Genomic DNA, 22,810 nt, shown 5'->3' on the forward strand with positions numbered 1-22,810 from the left:
AATAAGATCTCTGAGAATTAAGGAACCTTCAGGATGAGGAAAAAGCTGAGTGAAAGAATGACAGAAGGAAAAAATAAAAAGGAATATACTATTTATACAGAAAACCATAAGAGTTCTGTTTAAGTAAAAAGTGACTCTTAACTTTGTAGGACCATTTATTACCATTCAAACCAGTACATTAGGCAAGAGTTAGAAGTGACTTCTCTCCTTCACATTGAGGGAGGGGGCTTTTTCTGGGTGCATGTGAAGTGGTTGACCCTCTGATCCCTCTTATCTGCTTGCCAATTGCCACTAGGGAGCCAATACATTAAAAAAGCAATGGCAGAAAACTCCCCACCCACCATCATTCAGGAACAAAAAAACCTGCAGGAGTGCAGGCTGGGATGGAGAAATGAAATAAAGTTATGTTTATGACTGGGCAAAAGGTACATTCTGATGTGAATTGGGGGGAATGGTTGGGGGGGAAGAAATGGGGTAAAGAAAGATGCCAACTGCTAAAATATTGGGGGAGAAAGAAGGAATCCTTTTCTGCTTCTTAAGTTGGAACCATGATACCAGTAAGGTGACAGGGAGATGTATATTTCTTGCCATAAAATGTGAAATAGCCTCCCAATAGCTGTTTGTCCCTTTGCCTTTGGCCACTTTTAAGCAGGCATATAAGACTCTATGATTCCAGCAGGCATTTTCTAGCCAAATAAAATGATGGTGTGGTCCTTTTGGCGCTGTTTTTACTTCTCCATGTATCTTTTCTTTTACTGAGAGATTCATTTAAAATTTCATGGTGACTTGTGTTTTTAATTTCTAAGTCACCTTGATTTGGATTTTAATCATGTCCAAAACAATGAATAATCTCAAAATACTGTGCTAACCAGCTTGCACCAGTGTGGTAATCTCATCAAACAGCTGCACTAGACACGACTACACTGTGACACCAGGCAAAAGATAGGAAGCAGCACTGATCCAACAATTACAGCAATGGATCAACTCTGAAACAGGCAGGATATAAACTGCAACTGCCAACCCTCTCCTTGAGATCACCGAACTGGATTAGATCTGGGCAATCACCAAGTTGGACACAAAACATTTATCTAGAGAGATAATCAGAAGCTTCCTAAAAGTGCAGAAAGCTCTCACTTCCAAGAGCAGGATGGATACAGAATAGATCATAAGCATCTCAAGAGTGCCCTCAAGTGGGAACTTGGTAACATAGGACAGAGAAAGGCAGCAGAAATGAAAAGCAAGGACAGAAGAGTTCTGCTGGATCAGACTGAAAACCTACTTAGTCCAGCATCCTGTTTCCTACAGTGGTCAACCAGATGACTCTGAGAATCCCATATGCAGAAGATGAGGGCACTCTCTTGCTGTCATCCCCCAGGGACACCAATTCAAAGGAATGGTGCAATTGATCTACATACTACAGTGGTACTTCGGGTTAAGTACTTAATTCATTCCGGAGGTCCGTTCTTAACCTGAAACTGTTCTTAACCTGAAGCACCACTTTAGCTAATGGGGCCTCCTGCTGTCGCCGTGCCGCCGGAGCACAATTTCTGTTCTCATCCTGAAGCAAAGTTCTTAACCCGAGGTACTATTTCTGGGTTAGCGGAGTCTGTAACCTGAAGCGTATGTAACTTGAAGTGTATGTAACCCGAGGTACCACTGTACCTCCAAGATGCATGCCATATAACTTAGTAGTCAATGGTAAGTCTTATCCTCCATGAATTCATCTCATCCCCTTTTAAAGCCATCCAAGTTGGTGACCAGCACTACATCTTGTGACAGTTAAACTGTGTGAAGTAGCACTTCCGTTTGCATGTCCTAAATCTCCCACCGTTCTATATGCCTGATAATCTTACCTTTAACAATGCTTTCCACCAGTTTACCCAAAGATGTAAATTTGACCAGCCCATAATTTCATGGATTTCCACTGGTCCCTTTAAAAAAGCCTGGTCAATTTCCAATCCTCAAGTACGGAGGCCAACTGTGAAGGTCGGGTTTATGTTATAACACTAGCAATCTCCCATTTCAGTCCTTCATGAACCACCTGAACTGTTTGAACCACCTGAATTTGTTAATTTTTTAATTTGCCGGTAAACTGGAATTTAATCTCGTCTCACTATTTGCCTCAACACTCCTAACCCCTTCTTGGAAATCTCTGTTCAAGCACAAGTTATCTACTGGCAAAAGTATCCACCCACCTTACATCTTAAAAGTGAAAATAGATGCAAATATTTCATTTAAGCTTCTTTGTAAACTTCTTATTTTCCTTTAGCAGTTTCAACCTCCTTGTTGTCTAGAAGTCCTACCTACCCACAAAATGATTTCCTGTTTCTGAAGTATGAAAAAGATTGGGGGGGGGATATATTTTTAGGAATATGTTCCTAAAATTGCTGTCCTCTTTTACTTTTTGTTTCCCTCATTTATTTGTGCAAAGCTTTCATTTTTTGTAGGAAGTTTTCATTTTCTGGCTTCCTTGACTCTACTCATGAACCATGCAGATATCCTCTTTGATTTGGTAGTAGCTTTCCTGACTCATGGTATACATTTTAGCTGAGAATCAATTTCTATGGTTTTGAGCAACACCCAAGCATTGTGCAGTTTTTTCACCCTACTTACTTTCCCTTTCAGTTGCCTTTTTACCAGCCCCTCATTTTTAGGATGTTTCCTCCTTTGAAACCAAATGTGATCAGTTTGGATTTCCATGGCAACTGTCCACTTAGAAATATGTTGAATTTGATAGTACAATGACCACCCATTTCTCATTGATGCAACAACACTGCCAGATCTTATGTGTCACTTGGGATTACGTCCAGGGTTTGCCTCCCCTCTGGTCGGTTCGATTTTGACATTCTTAATTATGATCTCTCTAACCATCTCCTCATGTGCAATAGAAACCTCAGAAAAAGAGGCAAAATCTAGTCCAATTGAGGGGACATCAATGCAGGCAGGAGAAGAAAGCATTAGATTTATCCCGAATTGTGTCTTTCCTTCATTGCTCAAGTAGAAAGGGGCAGATGTACAGTGATATTACAGCAAAGAGCCTGTGACAGCTATTGCTTCTGAGGTGACAGGAGACCTGTGACAGTTTAGAGTTACATTTTCCTGTTTTTTGGCAAGCCTTCTTCAGCACTGCACTAGCACAAGTCATGATGCACAAATACCTTCAAAACGTTTGTGGCTGTCATAGTCCTCTGAGCAGGGTACTTCGATGAATTTGTATTGTAGGCTTTCACCTTGATGGGCCAGTACTTCAGTAACTCCGTCTTCACCAAGCAAGTAGCTGCCACTCAGGAGGTAGCCGAGCATGGCAGATGACAGGAGGAATGCCACTTTCAGCCACTTCCGGCGTGAGTCTTTCTGGACACTGCCTTTCACGCCACTGAAAATGAAAAAACAAAACAAAATCCCCTTGTAAGAGAACAGCAACTCCAACCACGGTGTTGCATTTTAATAAAGAGGTATTATTTGAGAAGCAAGTCCATGCTTAATCCTCACCTGCAGAAATGGAGGCTATTGGAGCAAGTGAAATGGGCACTAGCAAGAGGAACATGCCAGTGATCTGACTTAAGAGTGTAGACAGAGGGCTAGATTCCACTAACTCAGGGTCTAGCAGAAGCCAGCGCAAGACTCTTGCTGGTGTAATGGGGCTTCTCCGCACACAGACATGACCTCCCACAAATCCAGTATGGAGGATCAGAAGAAACCCCAGAACAGTGCATGATGGGGAAGAAGGGACACCTTTCCATCTTGCAAGCAAAAATTCTTGCACTTACAAAATGGTCAATTTAGTATGACAAATTCCATTCCAAGCATCTATAAATGTGATTTGCAACATGTGCTCTATAAATGAAGGGCATAAACTGAAAATCTTACTTTGTGGGTCACCTCTGCAGACAGTCTATTAAACAGACTGTGCACATTAATCAAGAGCCAGGCAAAAGGAGTTCAAAATTCATAGTATTTAGAAGTTGGTCCTTACTACAATATTACCTAGGAGAGTATTGGCTTGTCATCATTTCAGCCATTTACAGATCTTCACCCTTGAAACCAGCAATGGAGAACCTCTAGCCCTTATTAGGCCTGCCATGCCTCACCACTTGGCCCATGCAGTCATTTCAGCCAACCTACACTCACCTAACCTATACCTCATGCCATATATGATGTCAGGTGTAGGGCAAGTAAAGATGCAGCTGGGCCAAAAGAGTTGAACGGTACCTACAAGTGCAAAGACCTGTGGAAGCCACTGTATACCCAGCTCTCTATCCATTAGCTGATTGGCAAGTTTTGTGGTGTGCTGTGCACCTGGCTTTGCAAGCACTGACAGTCAGACTTTTATTTCAAATTGCATGTGCCAAAGTTGGTCACCTGACACCAGGTGATTGACAGGAGGGTGACCTGTTAGGATCTGCCCCCCTCTGCCTGACCACTGCCTCCTCCCCACCCTTGTTGTAAACACACATGGGCACAGAAGGAACCAGATACCATGGGCCAAGTACATGTGAACTCCAGCATAAGCCTATCAAAGTTCAGTGGTACCTCAGGTTAAGTACTTAATTCGTTCCGGAGGTCCGTTCTTAACCTGAAACTATTCTTAACCTGAAGCACCACTTTAGCTAATGGGGCCTCTCGCTGCTGCCGCACCGCTGCTGCGCGATTTCTGTTCTCATCCTGAAGCAAAGTTCTTAACCCGAGGTAATATTTCTGGGTTAGCGGAGTCTGTAACCTGAAGCATCTGTAACCCGAGGTACCACTATATACCTTTGACTCAAAAGCCTGGTTCAGATGGAACTCCAAATCCATCATCCAATCTCAGCTGTGAGAAAAACAGCCTGAAGCTGCTGAAAAATTCATCCGAAACAATTCACTCTTCATTAATAAGACATGCTTTACTATAAATATCTGCTCCTCTGAATTCCATAGAGACTCTGAACACCTGTGCTCCAACTGTTCTCTCTGAATCAACATAATCAGTAGTGGAGACGGAAAGGGTGTTTTTATAAGAAATGCTGCATACCCTCAATGCTTTATTGTGCCATCCTTCCCCTTGAATATGGGGTTGAATCCAATGTTAGTTATACTCAAAGCAGATCCACTGAAATAGATGGACATGCCTATGTTGGATGCAACCCATGGTCTTCTCTTCTTTCCTCACAACAACTTGCAAGACAGATTAGGATGAGCATCTGTGACTGGTCCACAATTACCCAGTGAGCTTCAGACTTCTCCCTTGGTCTAAAGCCAACACTGCAACTGCTGCTACTAGGCAGTAATTGAGAGTGTGTTAAAGAAAAGGAACATAATGACCCTAAAGTAATGCATGAGTCAATGCTAGCAAGCTTGCTACAGGGGTGTCAAACCCAGGAAAGTACTATGTGAAGAATACTCAAGAAAATAATTAAGACTCAGCAAAAAAGGGGGGGTTAGTTCTATAGAAAATTCACATTCAGTGTACTACTAGTTACACACTTTCCCCCAATGTATCCATCTGTACTCTTCACCCATCACACTGAACAGAAGTACAAGGTATCATTTCACTACAAGTGCTTGTGTGAGTGTGTACATTTGTTGGTTTTTCCTGCTCTATTATTATACACAGACCCTACACTCATTGAACTTTACATATGAACATACGTATGGGCCTGTAGTGTTTTCCACATGTGGCAGGCAACTGAAGACCACGCCTTCTAAGATTCAGGCATCAACTGGGGGGGGGGGAAGCCAACATTTCTGACCCCACGTAGCAAGGAATAAGCAAGCTCCACCGAACTCAACGGATCTTCCTCCAGCGAGTTTCATAGGTAAAAAAAAGGTAAAGGACCCTTGGACAGTTAAGTCCAGTCAAAGGCGACTATGGGGTTGCGGCGCTCATACAGGATTACAACGGAGTAGGAGAAGCCGTATTTCCTGCTTACTGTCCCCAGCCTGGGCCTGGGACCACACTCAGGATGGATTTCCCTGCGCCGACACGCAACACCCCCCCAACCCCATGCACACAGGGTTACTTGAAAAGCAGCCCCATTGAATTCATCTGAAGATTGCTCCTAGATTAGCACGCTAGGATCGCAGTCACACACTCCGAAGCCAAACCAACTGGAAAAAGTGTCTCCCTACCATCTCATCAGATTATTGATATACGGGCAGAATGCTGGCATTGATGAGGACCAAGCGTTTAGTATTAGAGGGGCGGGGCAAGGTTTTGAGGGCGCTCTCCCGGGAATGCAGCCCCTGGAGGGAGAAGAGGACAAAAGACGCGCGCACCCTCCTGACTCCGCTTGCAACTCGCAACCCCATGTCCCCTCCGGCCGTGGCCACGCGGCGCTCGCCGGACAAAAGGAGGTACCTGCTGAGACGACGGCGCTCCTCCGCCCGAGCCCCTGCGCCAGCCCCGCCGCTCTCCGGAGTGCGGGAACCCGCTCGCCGCTGCGGAGCCATCGCGCGGGAGCTGAGCAGCTGCGCACGGGGCGGGAGGATGTGTCAGCCTCCGAGCTTCCACTCCAAGCAGCCGGGAGCAGAAGGCGGGAGAGAGAGCGCGAGAGCGAGACACCGAGGAGGGGGGGAAAGGTGGCGACCAATCGGCATTCTCCTTTCCCGGAACGGAAGCTACAGAGGGAAGAATGTGCAGGCAGGAGCAGCCGATGGCGGAAAGAGAGAGCAGCGCGGAAGGGCAGGGAAGCTTAATCGAGGCTGCAGGCGGAATGGAGCGCGAAGGAGCGGAGGTGAGAAGGTGTTGTTGTTGTTGTTGTTGTTGTTGTGGAGGAAGAAGGTGGGCTGGCGCGCGCGGCAAAGAGGAGCAGCTCCCTGGGGGAGGAGAAGGAGCCCGAGCCGAAGGATGTTGGGGCCTGAGCGACCTGCGGCAGGATTTACGTATAAGCTAAACAAGCTATAGCTTAGGACTCCACTCTCTTGGGCCCCTCCCCCCCAAAAAAAAATAAAGAAAAAAGAACTGGATGTACATTTCCAAAATATAAGATAAAAAATAAAATAAAACCTACATACAGCAGCAGTGTTTTGTGTTGTGTAGGCTCCTGTGATATAAATAATGGGCCTCACCTGCTCCCTAAAATATCACTGCTTTGATCATTTCTATATATAAGATGCCTACATTCTGCATGTGCAAATGGCTTTAGATACCTGTTAGGTCCATAAATTACCATATAGCATATATTCAACACAAAAACCAGTGACAATTTGTTGTTGGCAAAGGACAGCTGGACCTTCAGTAGCTTAGGGCCTCATCAAACCTAAATCCGTCACCTGCCCCAGAGGCAGCGGCTATTGCTGTGGTTGCCGTTTCCCATGACGTGTCTCGTGGCTGCTGGGCCACGTCTGGGAAGGAGAGGGGGGAGGGTCACGTGTGTGGCAGCTGGGAGGGTTTGGCTTTAGGTGGAAACTTGTTTTGCTGCCAGGGTGTTTAGCCAGTCAATTGATGGGTGGTGGGGCAAGGGGTCTTTTCTGTCCCATGTGCTGAAATTGATCCCCAAACAGAACGAGCAGATGCCACACTGTCTTGGCCCCTGCATCTTGAATGATTGCTCACTTGTCATCCTGCAGTCAAAATTAGCAGTTTCATTGATGGATACTTAAGGGTACATTTAAACACAGTATCTACCTGCATCATCATACGTGGACTTGGATTTATTGGTGACCTTGTTATTGCCTGTGGATTGTTTTAAATATTTCCTCTTTTGAGAATGACCCATAGCTTAGTGCTAATGTAGATGCTTTGCATGCAGAAAGCCCCAGGTTCAATTTCTGGCATCTCCAGGTAGGGACAAACCCTCTCTGAAATTTCAAAGGATCACTGATAGTCAGTAGAGACAATGCTGAAGTGTGTGTGTGTGTGGAGCATCTCCACCCCCATCGTTCTACCCAGACACTGAGATCTAGGGCCTTCTGGCGGTTCCCTCACTGCGAGAAGCAAGGTTACAGGGAACCAGGGAAAGGGCCTTCTTGGTGGTGGCGCATGCCCTGTGTAACGCCCTCCCATCAGATGTCAAAGAAATAAACAACTATATAACGTTTAGAAGACATCTGAAGGCAGCCGTGTTTACGGATGTTTTAAATGACTGTTTTAATGTGTTTTTAATCTTTTGTTGGAAGCTGCCCAGAGTGGCTGGGTAAACCCAGACAGATGGGCAGGGTATTAATAATAATAATAATAATAATAATAATAATAATAATAATAATTAGTTTTACTATTATTGTGATGATGATGTGTGTGGTACAGTGATAAGCTATGGGACCTTCCTTCCGACCTTCCTTCCTTCCTTCCTTAAATGTAAGTTTGCAGCTCAGATTATTTTGACATGTAGGGATCACCCAGAAAGGCTGAAGTAAGAGAAAGTGCATATGCACCTCTCTTTCACCCATTAGAGTGAATAGGGAAGGATAAAATGGTGCGGAAGCCATGTGCACTGCCTTGAACTCATTGGAAGAAAGGTGCAGTATACATGTAATGAATAACTGTGTGTATATCACACACAGTAGTGATTATTGCCTATATGAAAATAAAGAATATGCAATTTATAAGGAACCAGATTTTCATCTTGATTCCAATTATTCCATGGGAGGCTTCCGGTTTTTTTATATTCTTGTGAGTAAATGAGTCTCTTCACAATTTTCCTTCTTTTCCAGGTATAAGCACTTGAATTTGCTACTCACATCTGGAACATGGAAGAAAACAGAGTGATGGTTTCTTCTCCATTTGAACTGCACCTGGTGCACTTAGATCTCAAGGGAGCCCCACCAAAGGTCTCATACCTGGCAGAGGTAACACAATGTTGGTCTATGTAAATCAGAGAGTTGAACCTCTGCTGATGTTGATTTGGTTGAATTTAGTTGCATCCAGTGAGTTTAGTTTTTCCACTGCCTTGTGCCACGTAGTCTGAGTTGTAGGTTTAATTGCATTCCCGTCTTGTTCTCCAACATGAAAAGATTCAATTGCTTCACCCCCTAAAGCAGGGGTATTTAAAACTGCCACTTCCTGATAATGCCTGCTGTGAAAACTAAGGTGTCTTACTGCATAATTTAAAAAAAATTAAAAAGAAATATTTAAAGATGAGCAGTAACAGGCTTTAGGGACTAACCTAAGGAGACATAGGGGAAAAAAGGATCTATTCTATGTCAGATTCTAGTGTTTCAGATACGGCAAAAGGATTGCATTTATTGAAGCATTTTTACCCCAGCCAAAAAAAAGTTTCCAAGAATGGCTTACAAGTGTCAGTGCTAAAGCAGTCCCTGCCTTCAGGCCTGTAATCTAAAAGACATGACAGGAAAGAAAAAGGGTTTGGAGCAGAGGAGCACGCTTGGAGCAGGGCTATCTCTCACGCACAAGAGCAGGAAATAACAATATAAGCATTCCCTAGTTTTGTTAATGTTTTACAAAACTAAATTCCACACTAGCTGGATATTTCACATGTTTTGTGCAACCAACAGATCTTCCCATTGTTCCATGCCCTGGGTGCAAATGGCATTCTCCTTGAATATGAGGATATGTTCCCCTATGATGGGGAACTGAAACCACTTCAAGCAAATGACGCATACAGGTAAGGTAGATAGTAAGGTTTTCTAATTGCAGTTGGCTGCCCTGCACATAAACCCCTGGACGAATTTGCCTGTAATTTGGCATGTTTAACCTGCGCTGAGACTGCTACTGTGCCTGTAAATTTCACCCATACTTCCCTCAAGGGGGAGGAGAGGATCCATAGCCATTTTTTACATTTCCCAATTTTGGGGTGGGGATAACAAAGCAGATTTCAATATGCTAAACCTCATCAGCCAGTTGGACCAAGTTGGGCTGTGTTCCAAATTGGGATCTTAACTGGATCTTAACTGGTTAGTGAACATCCTATATGTGTGTGTTTGTGTAGGTGGCGACCATTTTGCACACAGCAGATTGATGTGCAGCCTCTTTTTTGTCATTTTTTGCCATGGAACAGGGCGGAATGGGCTTATGTGCACAATGACCCAGAACGCAACCCTCGCGCAAACAGGGAGTTGCATGTGTATATAAATAGTGAAATTTTTAACATGTTGAAATATACCATTGCTAACAAAGTTGTTTTCCATTGTTTTCTAGTTCGGCTGAGATTAAAGAGATTTTAAAGCTGGCAAAGTTACATGAGCTAGAGGTTGTCCCTCTGGTCCAGACCTTTGGACATATGGAGGTAAATGCCAGGATTCAAGTCACACACACTTGAATTTGAGGGGGGGTGCTTTGGGTAAGGGGGGGGAGCGGTTTGTTTTGCTATCTGTAGTGCAGTAGCAACCAATGCAGTGGAGCAGACTTGTGGGACACAATCCAACTTTAGGTCGTGTGATGGTACAGTAAAGGGCTTTTATAATGCCCTTGGTCCTAGGTTTTTCAACTGGGGCATCTGTAATCACTTGCAGAAGTCCTTTGCTTATGTCTTTGGTCACCCTTTTTGCTTCAGTTTGGTGACCACACCCATTACTTCTTGCTTCTCCTGCAGTTTGTCCTAAAGCACAAAGAATTCTGTCACCTACGGGAAGTGGCAATGTTCCCCAACACTGTGAATCCCCATAAAGAGGAATCCCTGAAGCTGGTCAGCACAATGATAGAACAAGTGGTAGCGCTGCATGATGATCTTCGATGGTTTCACATCGGCTGTGATGAGGTATAGTGTGGGACCTGGAGCTGGAATCATTTCCAATACATTTAATGATGTCTTCCTTGATCCTGGACATGCTGGGCTGTCAGATTGTCTTAATCACGAGATAAACATCATCATAGCATGATCCACAACCTCAGATGCACAGAGGTTGAAATTCTTTGGTTCTTAAGTGTGTGTGTGTGTGTTTAAATCCTTGCTATTAGTTTTTAATGTATCAGACCTTTATAGCTTTGTATACTGAACATTTTTTTAGTAACTACTATAGTTAAAAGATAACCTTTCTACTTGTGTGACTGCTTCCTGATGTTTTAATGATAGGGAAATAAACACAGATGTCTTACAAGGGCTCCCCTATGCCTTCCTCAGCCATCACTGGGCCGCTGAAAGGAAAAGAGAATTTGGATGCCTAGAGTACAGAGCAATGAGTGAATCTTTGGATTCATGATCTGATTTTAGTTCATTTGTACTTCCTAGCTTTGGGCAGTTATTTTATATTGTCGGGTGTTTTGTTAGAAGCAACACATTATAATTTGGAATAAATAATGCAGTGGAATAAATCAGGTTGGAAGAATTTGGCTTCAGAAGCTGGTCCTTTTATATTGCGTTTTATTAGGGCCTATTGAAATCTGTGGTAGATGTGGTGGACTTGCTGAAATGAATGTCCACCCGTGAATTATCTTGGGTTTGTGTTTGTGCTTATCACATAGGAGATAGCCACCCAATCATATGTATGTGCCATTTTTGTTACATCACTGTAGATGCTGAAAAGGTGGTGTTTGCAGTGGCATGCCAAAAGCTGTATCTTGGGCATAGCAGTGCATTATAATCTTGCCACAGGTTGCAAGGCCAGCATCCCAAAGAGTTCTTTAAGTTACTGCTGTGAACAAACCAGCTTGTAAAAGTCAGCAGGAGCGCTATTGCTCCTGTATGCCTGTTTTAGCTCCAAAGAAATATTTATAAAAAGGCTAGCTGGAAAAATGTAGGCAGAGGGGGAGTTTACTGTGCTCTTTCCTCTTCTGCCTCTTGACTCTCAAACACCACCCATTACTTTCTCTCAGCTGTATCCCCCCTTTCCTTTCTGTTGTATGGAGAAAAAGCATACAATTGCTATGGGAAAACAACTCAAAATGTCTCCCCTGGGGTGATTGATCCCCACCCAGTGCTTTGAAGCACATAGCCCTCATTCCACTTGCCTAGCAGGCATGAAGACTTTTAGCAGGGATGGCTGAATGCACAGTAAGTGCTTCTAAATAGTCTGGAGTGGGCAGTGATCTGCTGTCAAGGGAAAACTGTTTTCATTGGCATAACTTTAGTAACTGCATTGTGTGCTCCAGCCCAAAGTCTGTGATAGCCATCTGTGGAGCAGGACTATCTTTGTGAGAGAACTGCCTGTATTTCTACATCATATTAAGCCATAGATCAAAACAAAGTGCAAATGAGCAGTGTGGTGGTTCATATTGTTGCGCAGTACTCAATATACAGTACCCTGCTCTTTATTTTACTGTGCCACCAGGAAACAAGCCAGAGTCTGGCTTGTCGTGACGTCTACACTGAGGCTCATGGTTTATTTCTCTCCAAACAAACCACAAGTGGTAACTGGCGTTTGCCCTCCTAGGTGGGTCATAAGGAAAGGGTTAAAGGAGTGTGAAGTGATTGGCCAGTGGGAACACAAGGGGAGAAGTTAGAGTTAGAGTTGGAGTTGTTGGGAAGTCAGTTGGGAGTTGGAGAAGGAAGAGGGAGGATAAGTCTGTGGGTTGGGCTAGTTTGATGTGAGAGAAACTGTTAGGAGGAGTCAGATAGACAGTTGGGATAATCAGTTAGAAGTTATTAGGAAGGTATAGGCCGGTAAAGAAACTAAGATTAAGAAACTGACAAGAAAATTTATCTGAAACCATAAACTTGTTAATGATTATAAAATAAACTTGCTTATTTGATTTAATGTTAACAAGTGTCTGGACTCTGTGTGTACCCGAGAGAAACGGGTTGGTGACAGCGGGGAAGCAATCACAGTAGTGGCACAGGGATCAATAGACCGTCAAACGTCCGGAGACCCTGTGTGATCGCCACAGTAACCATGGCTGTATGCGTGTGCTTTGAGGGAAACAAACCACAAGCTCAGGTTTGGACAACATGACAAGCCGGACTCCCGCTTGCTTCCTCCATGGCACACTAGGAACTGGAAATGGGAGAGGTCCAAGAGGGAACTTGACAACAGCTTACACCTTCGTGCTGCTTGTTGACATCAAACCATAGTTTGTTTTAAACTATAGCTTAATGCGACACATGAATCAGGCCAGTAACTAGTATGTTGGTGGTGCTGAAAAATAAATGAATTGCTAAATGGCGCTTATCAGAATAGCAGTAAACGAAGAATGTATTGGTTGGTGTCTCCAGGTGTATTATCTGGGTGAAGGAGAAGAGTCCAAACAGTGGCTGCAGGAAGAAGAAAATACGATAGAAAAACTGTGCCTGTCCCACATGAAAGCCGTGGCCAGCCATGTAGTCTCAGCCTACCCTACAGTGAAACCTATTGTGTGGGATGACATGCTGAGGGGAATGAGCGAGAAAACACTGAGAGGTATGTTGTCACCAGAAAGGGAGTCTCACAAAAAAATTGAGCAACATAATTCATTTCTGGCAGGTCAGAATTCATTGTGGTTTCAGAGTTAGCTTCAGATGTATTGGAAGGTAGACACCTTTATTGGAGGGAGTGGATACTTTCAAATGCCACAAAGAAGCACTCTGAGCATTTAAAATAAAACACCCTATAACCAGCTGGAACTCACCAGAACTGAGTTACAGCACCACTTTGGCGCACACCGGCAGCCCTTAAGGTTGGGGCTGTGTGCTGGGAGTGAAGAAGAGAAGGAGGGTGCTCCCCTAAAATTTCAAAGCTCAACAACTTTGGGTGGGTGCTCAGCAAGGATATACTTGCTGCAATATCCTCATCCAGGATGTCCACATAGAACTGTGCTGTATTTGGGGGGATCCAGATCCTCAGAGAAAATTAATAGGTTAAAAACACTAAGTGCAAATACTAATTTTAAAAAGCCGTGCCAGGTCAAATTTCTGTGGTTTGAACTTTAATTATTCATGGGAAATGAAAAATTCAAAAAGATATAGAACTTACTTGCATTAAAATTATAGGGTGTAAAGCTGTTAATGATTATAATCATCAATGGAAAGATTGTTTGATGTTGATGTTAATTAATTATTTTCCAAATATATACATATTAAAATACTCCTGTTTAAAATGGCAAGGAAGAACAGGAAAATTTACAATAGAAACTTAGCGTAGCCTAATTAAATATATCTGAATAAGATATAAATGTACCAATATTTCCAGTTTTTGTGTTGAATCACAGGGAAAGTTTAATAATGAACTGTGGGATTGGACCTCACTTACGGTCTTATTGGTGTACTGCTTGTTCCGGGCTTTCTCTATCATTGGCCCACTACATTAGGAGGGACTGAGAATTCGATACATATTTTTCTTAAGTCTTTGGGTTTTGTTTAAAATTATCACCGACCAATTTCCTTTGTACAAATCTCTACACAAATACAACTGAGAAATACAATCAGTCATATTTCTGTTTCTTTCCAGAGTCTGGGATGGCACAGCTTGCAGAGCTGATGATCTGGGACTACTCCCCGGACCTTGATGTGGATAGTAAAGGTTTGCATTGCTTTGTGACTTTGCTTGAAAAAGGGAAATGCATTCAGTCACTGTCTGAAGTATAGAATAACTCCTCCTCACAGTGGCCAGCCAGATGCCTATGGCAAGTCTGCAAGCAGAACCAAAGCAGAATCAAGCGGTCTCCCCACTTGTGAGTCGCAGCAACTGGTACACAGAAGCATATGGCCTTTGACAGTGGAGGTAGAATATAACTAATGTGCATAGCTGTCAACTTTCAGATTTGAAAATAAGGGATCAGCAGCCTCAAAAATAAGGGATCAGCAGCCTCACCTGACCCAGGGAGCCTCGAAAATAAGGGATCAGCAGCCTCACCTATCCCGGGGACAGTCTACGGGATATCTAACAATCCTGGATAGCAGCGGGAAACAGTGGGAAACGGCCCTGGAATAAGGAAATTTCCCGCAAAAAAAGGGAAGGTTAACAGCTATGCTAATGTGGCTAGTGGCAAAGTTTAGGAAAACGTAACAGCAGACACTGGAAACGGGAAATAAGCAATGTTAAGTCTTTTAGTAAATTGTCAAGGAATGAGAGTGAACCTGTCTTCTTATTTGAGGAGCAGCCATCTTGATTTAAATGCCAAGACCATACCAAAGTTGGGGTACTTGGGGGGGGGGAGTAAGGAATGTTGATTGGACATTCTTATGGGTACTTTGAAAAAATGAAAGCGATGTGGCATGAAGTCACTCCAGTTTGTTCATGTGGAATGTACTTATCACAAGCTATTTTTATTCATATTCTGAAGACACAATTTTGACATCCAGCCAAGTGATGTTTGACATTCCTCCTCACTGGCTTATTTCTTATCCCGAAGACAGAGGAGCTTAGACAGTGCTAGTAGATATTCTTCAGTGCCCAAAGAAGGAAGGGGGGGTAATAACAAAGCAGAATTGTCCCATTGAGACAATAGCATAGGACATTTTTATCATTTTTAATTTAGGTCATTTGATTTATCTGTTTTAAACATGAGCACACCAGATAAAGTAATGTGTGGACGATAATCCATGTATTACTTTCTTCAATGTAATTGAAATCTGAGACTGGTTCAGCATTGCCTCACAATAAGTGGGTTGTGAGTAGTTTTAACTTTTTTAGCTAATGAAGAGGCTGACCCTACGGAACATACATAATCCTTATACAGTGGTACCTCAGGTTAAGAACTTAATTCGTTCTGGAGATCTGTTCTTAACCTGACACTGTTCTTAACCTGAAGCACCACATTAGCTAATGGGGCCTCCTGCTGCCGCTGTGCCGCCGCTGCATGATTTCTGTTCTCATCCTGAAGCAAAGTTCTTAACCCGAGGTAATATTTCTGGGTTAGCGGAGTCTGTAACCTGAAGCGTATGTAACCTGGAGCGTCTGTAACCCAAGGTACCACTGCAGATCTGTGAGTCTTACTAGCAAATGTAGCTGCATTTAGGAACATTGACTTTTTTTATCACGAGTCTACCAGTTTCTTCTTTCCACTTGGTACAAGTTGGACCCAGTCCTGTATCAGCAGAAGATTGTTCATACACTGCCATTGAACTGTGGACTTTCCTGTCTCTCCCTTTACTTCCAGCAACTCTCATTAAAAAGTACCAGAAGTGTGACTTCTCAAAGCTGTGGTTTGCTAGTGCTTTTAAAGGGGCCACAGGAGTCAACCAGTGTCTGACCCTCATTGGACACCACCTGAAAAACCATGAGCAGTGGTTGAAAGTGGCTGAAAGCAGTCCTGCCGGTATCATCCAAGGAATCATCCTGACCGGTTGGCAAAGGTAATGAAACTTTACACAAGGGGATTAAGAGAGTGATAGCATTATGAGTACATTGAACACCACAGAATCTCTCCTCTTAAGGAGGATTCTGAAGCCAAGAGTTGAACTTGGACAGCACACACTTTTTTTGAGACCATATAAATTCTGAGGCGAAACCTTTAAAATGCAGAAATGTCAGAAACAGAAGGAGAGTCATCAGCTTGTGGATGAACTTTTCCTCTCACCATTGGCCTCTGTTGTTTCTGCTTCCCACCCCATTGTGGATCCTGCCTTACATTTTCTTTTCTGTTTTTTTGCCCCAACTCCTTCCCCACCTTCTTCAAATTAACTAAAGTCCCAGACTTCCTTTTTCATTTCATCGTTTCATCCTAAAAGAATAAACTGTTCTGCAAGAGGAACAGATCATATGACTCAAATTCAGTTTATATATAGGTGCAGCATTTACTCAAACTGCTGATGTTTTCAATGCAGTTATATTCCTTACATTCTGTGGGCTCCATAGATTGGTCTTAATAAAGTTCCTAAAGTCTCTGGGGCGACTGCAGATGCCTGCACCGCTTCAGTCCCTTGCTTATATTGCCTCTCACTGAATCGCTCTGCATTTTCTTCTCTAGGTATGACCACTTCTCTGTTCTGTGCGAGCTTCTGCCTGTAGGAATCCCATCATTAGCCGTATGTCTCCAGGCACTAAAGAACGGTATAGAATTACTCTTTCCTCAGTCAGATCTAAACCATGTGCACAGGATCCTGAAAACACTGCAAGATTATTAGCATCAGAACTTGTACATTCCTTTGGAATAGCTGCTTAACTTAAATTCATTTTTTCCCCTAATTGCCCAGGAATATATTAGAGCTATACTATAGAATGGGTAGCCAAGTTCCTTTACTTCATACATTGTCTCATGTTGTGATTAACAAGAACCTGTGAGGTATTCTTTTTTTCAGTGGCAAAAGTGATTTGCCCTGAAGGAGTCTAGGACTCTTCATGGCCTTCAGCCTTTCACATCTGAAATCAGTACTGGTTACCAGATAATAATAGTTGCTAAGACTAGTCAAGCATACTTCGTGACTAATGCCCATACATAACAGTATTAAATAGTTAAAACAGTTCCTTATATTTTTGTCCGTTCCTCACCCACCTCCCCGCCTCTGCAAGCTATAATCTCTCTGTCTATTAGAGATTCCATAAAACACGGCTGGTTCACCTAAGGCAGAGGTGGGAAATGTCAGGCTTGCAGACTAACTTGTCGGGACTTTCCTCTGAGAAAACTTTTTGAGTCACAAGCACCAGGCTATGAGTGAGTTGCACAAGGTGGCAACATCGGATAGTACAGGCCAAAGGAAAAGCTTCAGAAGGTGCGATGCTGAGCGGAAGCTTTGTGTTCCCCAGTTCCATCAGCTTTATTGCAACTTGAATTCAAAAAAAGTATGCTCAGGATCACACCCTAAAATCAAAACCCACCTATCTATATAAAACTAGGCTGCCTTTTCTCCGTTCTAAATAGCTGGCTGGGTTCTGAGCCATCATTAACTTATGGAAGCTATTACAATGATTTCTAGCCTACCCTTCATGATACAAATCCTTCTAAGACCACTAAGAATCACAATGTTTTTAAAACTTGGGTGACCTAGGGTCATAATTTCATCCTTTAATAGCGGTGGGTTTTATACATGCAGGAACACACACACATCACTAGGCCAGTTTTGTGTCCTGTTTAAGGTTTTACACTTAAAACAAAAGCAGCAATTCCTCTCTCTTTGGTCCTCCCAAGGTGGCTATTCAGAAAAGGTGAAAGAAGATGTAGAAAAATCCCTGGGGATCTCCAGTTTGGAAATAGACACTTATATGAGGTAATAGCCCCAACTTCTAGATTGCAACAGCATTTCTGGCAGCAATATTATGGGGAGTGGGGAATATGCAAGCCCCTTTTGCTTTCAGGCCCCATGGGTATCAGGCCCAATGGGTTAGAGACAAAGTTCACTCTTGCCCAATTCTCTTCTTGAACAGTGACATCTCAGGGACTTTCCCGGGAAGTGAAATTCTCTCGCTGGTGACCCAAATTACATTCTACCTCAAGACCTCAGTGGATGAACTTCTGGAAAACAACAGGTGAGGAACAAAGAGGAGGAGCTGACACTCCATCATGTAGAGCTATAATTGATCTTATTGCCACATAATTTTTTTTAAATTAAAAAAAAAAATATTCAAAGTTATAACAAAACATATTTTCCAAAAACATATCCTTATTCCCTCCCCATTTTTCCTCCCCCCTCCCCCCACAAAACCCACCCCCCCACCCCACCCCCTGACTTCACTCAGTTCCAGTCTTTGGTTTCTCCAATAATGCTATTTTCTGTATGTTACAGAGTTGTATAGATCCTCCAACTGTTTAGCTAATTATTATCAGTAAAAAGAAAAAAATGTGGATGTTTATTCAAAACCTGCCAAGGAGTCCAGTTCGCTTTGTTGCGTCTTCAAATACTTTGTGAAAGGTTCCCATTCATCCTTAAAGTCACAGTTATCCTTGTCCCGTAGCTTATGAGTCAATTTTGCCAGTTCTGCATAATCCATCAATTTTTCTTGCCATAATTCTTTAGTTGGGATTTCTTCAGTCTTCCATCCTTGTGCTATCAGAACTCTCACGGCCGTTGTCGCATACATGAAGATGTTTTTCAACTTTTTTGGCAGCCACATAAAATGTTTTATCTTTTTACTGTGTATTGACTTAAGGACTTAAAGTTATTTTTCCTTGCATAAGCAAGAACTGGGGGGGGGGAATTCCACCATAACGTTTTAACCATCCTAACTGCACTTGTTACTAGATGCCCACATGATGTTAAAGAGTTACTACTCTTATAAATGTTAAATCTTACAGTTGGACCTACAGTATGTGATATCTCTCAGTCTGCCCTGTAGCTTTTCAGTTCTGTTCACACCCATATGTTCTTTAATTATTTTTGTATTATTATTTATTTAATTTGTATATTGCCCTTCATCTGAGTATCACAGGGCAGTTTACAACATAAAAAAATAAAAAATGAGACCACAAGATTCGGAATAAAAATGAAAACAAACCAATACTCCCCCTCCCACATATATTTATGGCTTATCACTTTTAGGTATGTCACAGGCTGGTTCAGCCCCTACCACAGAAAGAGGAAGAAGATCCATCCTATAATGATTCATCACTTTCAGCCAGATGCACTAAGGTAACTAAAAATCTCTGATTCCTTGCAAAGTTTGTTTTTTGAAGATTATCTTGGGACAGGGATATTAAAAGTTCATGATCTAATTCTTAACCATTGGCGTCAGAAACTTCCATGTTGAGGATGCCATTTTGGACAGTGCATTTAAGTACCTCGCTCACTCAAATTCACAAATGGTCAAATATTCAATCGTTACTTTATTAAAACACCAACAGCACCAAAGCAAGGAAACAGATCTAAAACTTTATTGTTTTCCTGCCACTCCAGCCATTGGCTGAACTGCTGTGAAGTAATGGACTATTCACAAATATTCGAGTTACTAAGGCCAAAGGCTCGTAGCAGTACTAAAAAAGCTACCACTCCCCTAGAATCTAGTGAAAATGCTTCTTTGTTAAATATATTTAAGAATACATGGTGGAAGGGGGAAAGTAGTATTTCTGACTGGTTAACAAACATCACCCCTAGCCTCAGACAGCTATTATGTAACCAGCAATGAAGCCTTGCTATAGGTAAAGATTAGTCTCTTGTACTGTATTGCCATGAATTGTGTTAATTCTAGTTCTAGTGCAGCTTCCCCCCCTAAAAAAAAAAATTAAGAGCTACAGGGGTATAGCAAGAATTCCTGAGACTAGAGAAACCTTTCAGCAGTCATGGTGAATAGGCTACTTCACTTTTTACCCCACATTCTACAAGCAGTGACTTTCTCATCCAATCCCTCTCCCCACTTTACAAAATACAATATAGCAGTACCTCGGGTTAAGAACTTAATTCGTTCTGGAGGTCCGTTCTTAACCTGAATCTGTTCTTAACCTGAGGTACCACTTTAGCTAATGGGGCCTCCCGCTGCCACCGCCACACAATTTTTGTTCTCATCCTGAAGCAAAGTTCTTAACCCGAGGTACTATTTATGGGTTAGCGGAGTCTGTAACCTGAAGCGTCTGTAATCCGAGGTACCACTGTAGTGAAACGAGCTATATTAGCATAAACTAATCTACGGCTAATCTATCTACTGCTGGTATGTTGCATCTAGACCATAAAATTAACCTGATTTTATGATCACAAAAGGTGCTATGGTTTTAGCTGCTGGTGACTTTGGCTAATTTGGCTGTAGAGATTTTTGTATTTGCAAAAAAATAAATAAATAGAAAAATACAATAGTAGGATCTTATTATACGTGTCTCAAATATATATATATATGTATTCAAGTAGTTTTCCTTACTGAATTTTACCCACTAGCTCTCTGCAGTATTGTGAAAGGCTGCCTCTTCCCACAGGATGTAGAAACTTTAAATGTAGCCTTCAGTAACTTTTACCATCTCTTAAGAATCAACCTGATCTTTGGTTTAGTTAGGTCTACATCACATGGCAATATATTAAATTCTGCTGCCAATTTCTTCTTAGGCTCTTGACCAAGTGGACTACTGTGACCCAAGAGCTCCAAACAGCAATGGAAAAGACATTCTTTATATCTGCTGCAGAAGAATGGATGGAGGAGAATGTCCAACCCAGCCTGCAAAGACTTCAGGGAACAGTCGATGATCTGGACAGAGCAATACAGGAATTATCCTAATACTCTTACAGACAGCTTTGCAGATTTGAAGACCAGCATGGTACAGCTAGCATCATGCAGCTAGATTAGCATGTGTAAGCCAGGGAGATGCTCTTCAGGCACAGAGATGAGTCTGTTGCGCTAACAGGCTTGGAATTAATCTTAAAAAGAAATTTGGAAGAGATACAGACTGCCTCGGGTCTTTCCCTTTCTTCTGAAAATGTACCAGCAATCACACTGTGTGCATAGAGTCACACTGGGTAGAAGTGAGAGCAGGCTCCAAGATTTCTCGTGGATTTGTTAAGATTGATTGCAGACTTTTACAATTTAAAAACCTGTGCACAGACACTTTAAATAAATAAATAAAAGTTGCACAATCCATTTATTAGTATGCTTTGAACATCTCCACTGGTGTATTGGGAAAGCCTCGTTATGCCCTCAAACAGATTTCTCAAGAAGGAAGCAATAATAAGTTGCCCAAAGCAGATCAGAAGCAAATGTTCTTAGTTTCTTCATTCTGGCCCCAACACCTGCTGCTGCTACCGCCATGAGAGCTGGGCTGCAGATGCAGTGTTGGCTCTGCACAGCCTCTGCTGCTGGATGGTTGTTTTGCACACTTAAACTAATGATCCCACAGGTACCCAGTGTAAGAAGGTGGGAACACGAGTGAAACCACAAGAGGACATCTAAGCTCTTGTCTAAAAGTAGCCAGGAGCTAGAAAAAAGCATCTTTTTGCTGCTAAGAAACAATCTCAGATTTCATCAAATGAAACACCTAATCCCTCACATTTAATATTTTACATGCTACCAAAACACTCATTGGTCTAATTAATGGTTTAAAGCTTGCCGACAGAATCAAGAGGAATGGATCAGATTGTAAACAGTGCACTTTGCAAGCCAGAACATTAAACACAGTTCACAAAGCTATTTGCACTGCAATCCTATGCACCTCTCATCAGAAGGAAACCCCACTCAGTTCAGTGGAATTTACTCCCAGGTAATGCATGTAAGCTTGCTGCTTCTTTGGTTGGTAGCATGGTAAAATAAATCAATTCCCTCTGGAATGTCATATGTACAGTGGTACCTCGGGTTAAGTACTTAATTCGTTCCGGAGGTCCATTCTTAACCTGAAACTGTTCTTAACCTGAAGCACTTTAGCTAATGGGGCCTCCTGCTGCTGCCGTGCCGCCGGAGCACGATTTCTGTTCTCATCCTGAAGCAAAGTTCTTAACCCAAGGTACTATTTCTGGGTTAGCGGAGTCTGTAACCTGAAGCGTATGTAACCTGAAGCGTATATAACCCGAGGTACCACTGTATTTCTATATTTCTACACAGGCACATGGGGAAGAGTAAAAGGCTTCCTATGAGAAAGTGGTCCTTCGGAGTTCAAATAGGATTGCTTATTTATTTAAAACTGTACTTCTAGGGCTGGAATGTCAGATCTCAAAGTCTCAGACTTTGGGTTGTCTCCAGCAGCATCTTCTAAAGGAAGCACATCCTTACACAGAGTACCTAGTAGTAGGAAAGCCTTCAGGTGAGGGTGTCGGCATTCGGTGGTCGAACGGCCACCTGGATCGTCTCCTTCCAGCCGTCACGCTGCGAAGATCCCTTGACCTCTGGTTCCAACATCAGTGACCCAGGTCTGCTGACATGGGCACACTTTACTTAGCAGAGCAAACTGCACAAACAGAAGAGGCTTGAGGCTGTGGATACATACTATAACTACAGGTTTATTAAACATAAATCAGGACAAAGAAACATGTCGTGTTTCCTTGCCATCTTCTTGGAGCGAGTCAAAAGAAAAAAAAGAGAGACAGCGGAAGTTCCGCTTACGCCAGCAAACTCTGCTGGAATGTAAACAGACATGTGACATGTAACAGTTCCATGTCTGAAACAAAAGGTGGAATGGAATCTCCAACAGAGAGATGAGGACCAGAAGTGGTGGAATTGCTTGCTCCAGATACTACCATTA

At 42.7% G+C, this 22,810-nt stretch overlaps 2 protein-coding genes across 2 annotated transcripts in view; one reads left to right on the top strand and one right to left on the bottom strand.

Annotated features, from left to right (window-relative positions):
• OGFOD3 (2-oxoglutarate and iron dependent oxygenase domain containing 3) overlaps nucleotides 1-6,518 on the bottom strand; it is a 38,060-nt gene extending 31,542 nt beyond the window's left edge. Inside the window, exons 1-2 of the mRNA XM_053376068.1 lie at nucleotides 6,338-6,518; nucleotides 3,159-3,376 (exon numbers count right to left, since the gene is read on the bottom strand). Coding sequence (XP_053232043.1) covers nucleotides 3,159-3,376; nucleotides 6,338-6,429 — 310 coding nt within the window. The 5' untranslated portion in view covers nucleotides 6,430-6,518. The remainder of the gene's footprint in view (nucleotides 1-3,158; nucleotides 3,377-6,337) is intronic.
• A 61-nt stretch (nucleotides 6,519-6,579) lies between these two features.
• Nucleotides 6,580-21,209, top strand: HEXD (hexosaminidase D). The gene is made up of 13 exons (XM_053376064.1): nucleotides 6,580-6,713; nucleotides 8,632-8,766; nucleotides 9,433-9,542; nucleotides 10,076-10,163; nucleotides 10,470-10,634; nucleotides 13,026-13,209; nucleotides 14,236-14,307; nucleotides 15,887-16,082; nucleotides 16,697-16,779; nucleotides 17,855-17,933; nucleotides 18,091-18,192; nucleotides 19,203-19,292; nucleotides 20,691-21,209. Exons 2-13 carry the CDS (start codon nucleotides 8,668-8,670, stop codon nucleotides 20,857-20,859), a joined length of 1,437 nt encoding a protein of 478 aa, XP_053232039.1. The 5' UTR covers nucleotides 6,580-6,713; nucleotides 8,632-8,667; the 3' UTR covers nucleotides 20,860-21,209.
• The last annotated feature ends 1,601 nt before the right edge of the window (nucleotides 21,210-22,810 follow it).

This window comes from Podarcis raffonei, chromosome 2 (assembly GCF_027172205.1).
Source record: "Podarcis raffonei isolate rPodRaf1 chromosome 2, rPodRaf1.pri, whole genome shotgun sequence".
Lineage (NCBI taxonomy): Eukaryota > Metazoa > Chordata > Lepidosauria > Squamata > Lacertidae > Podarcis > Podarcis raffonei.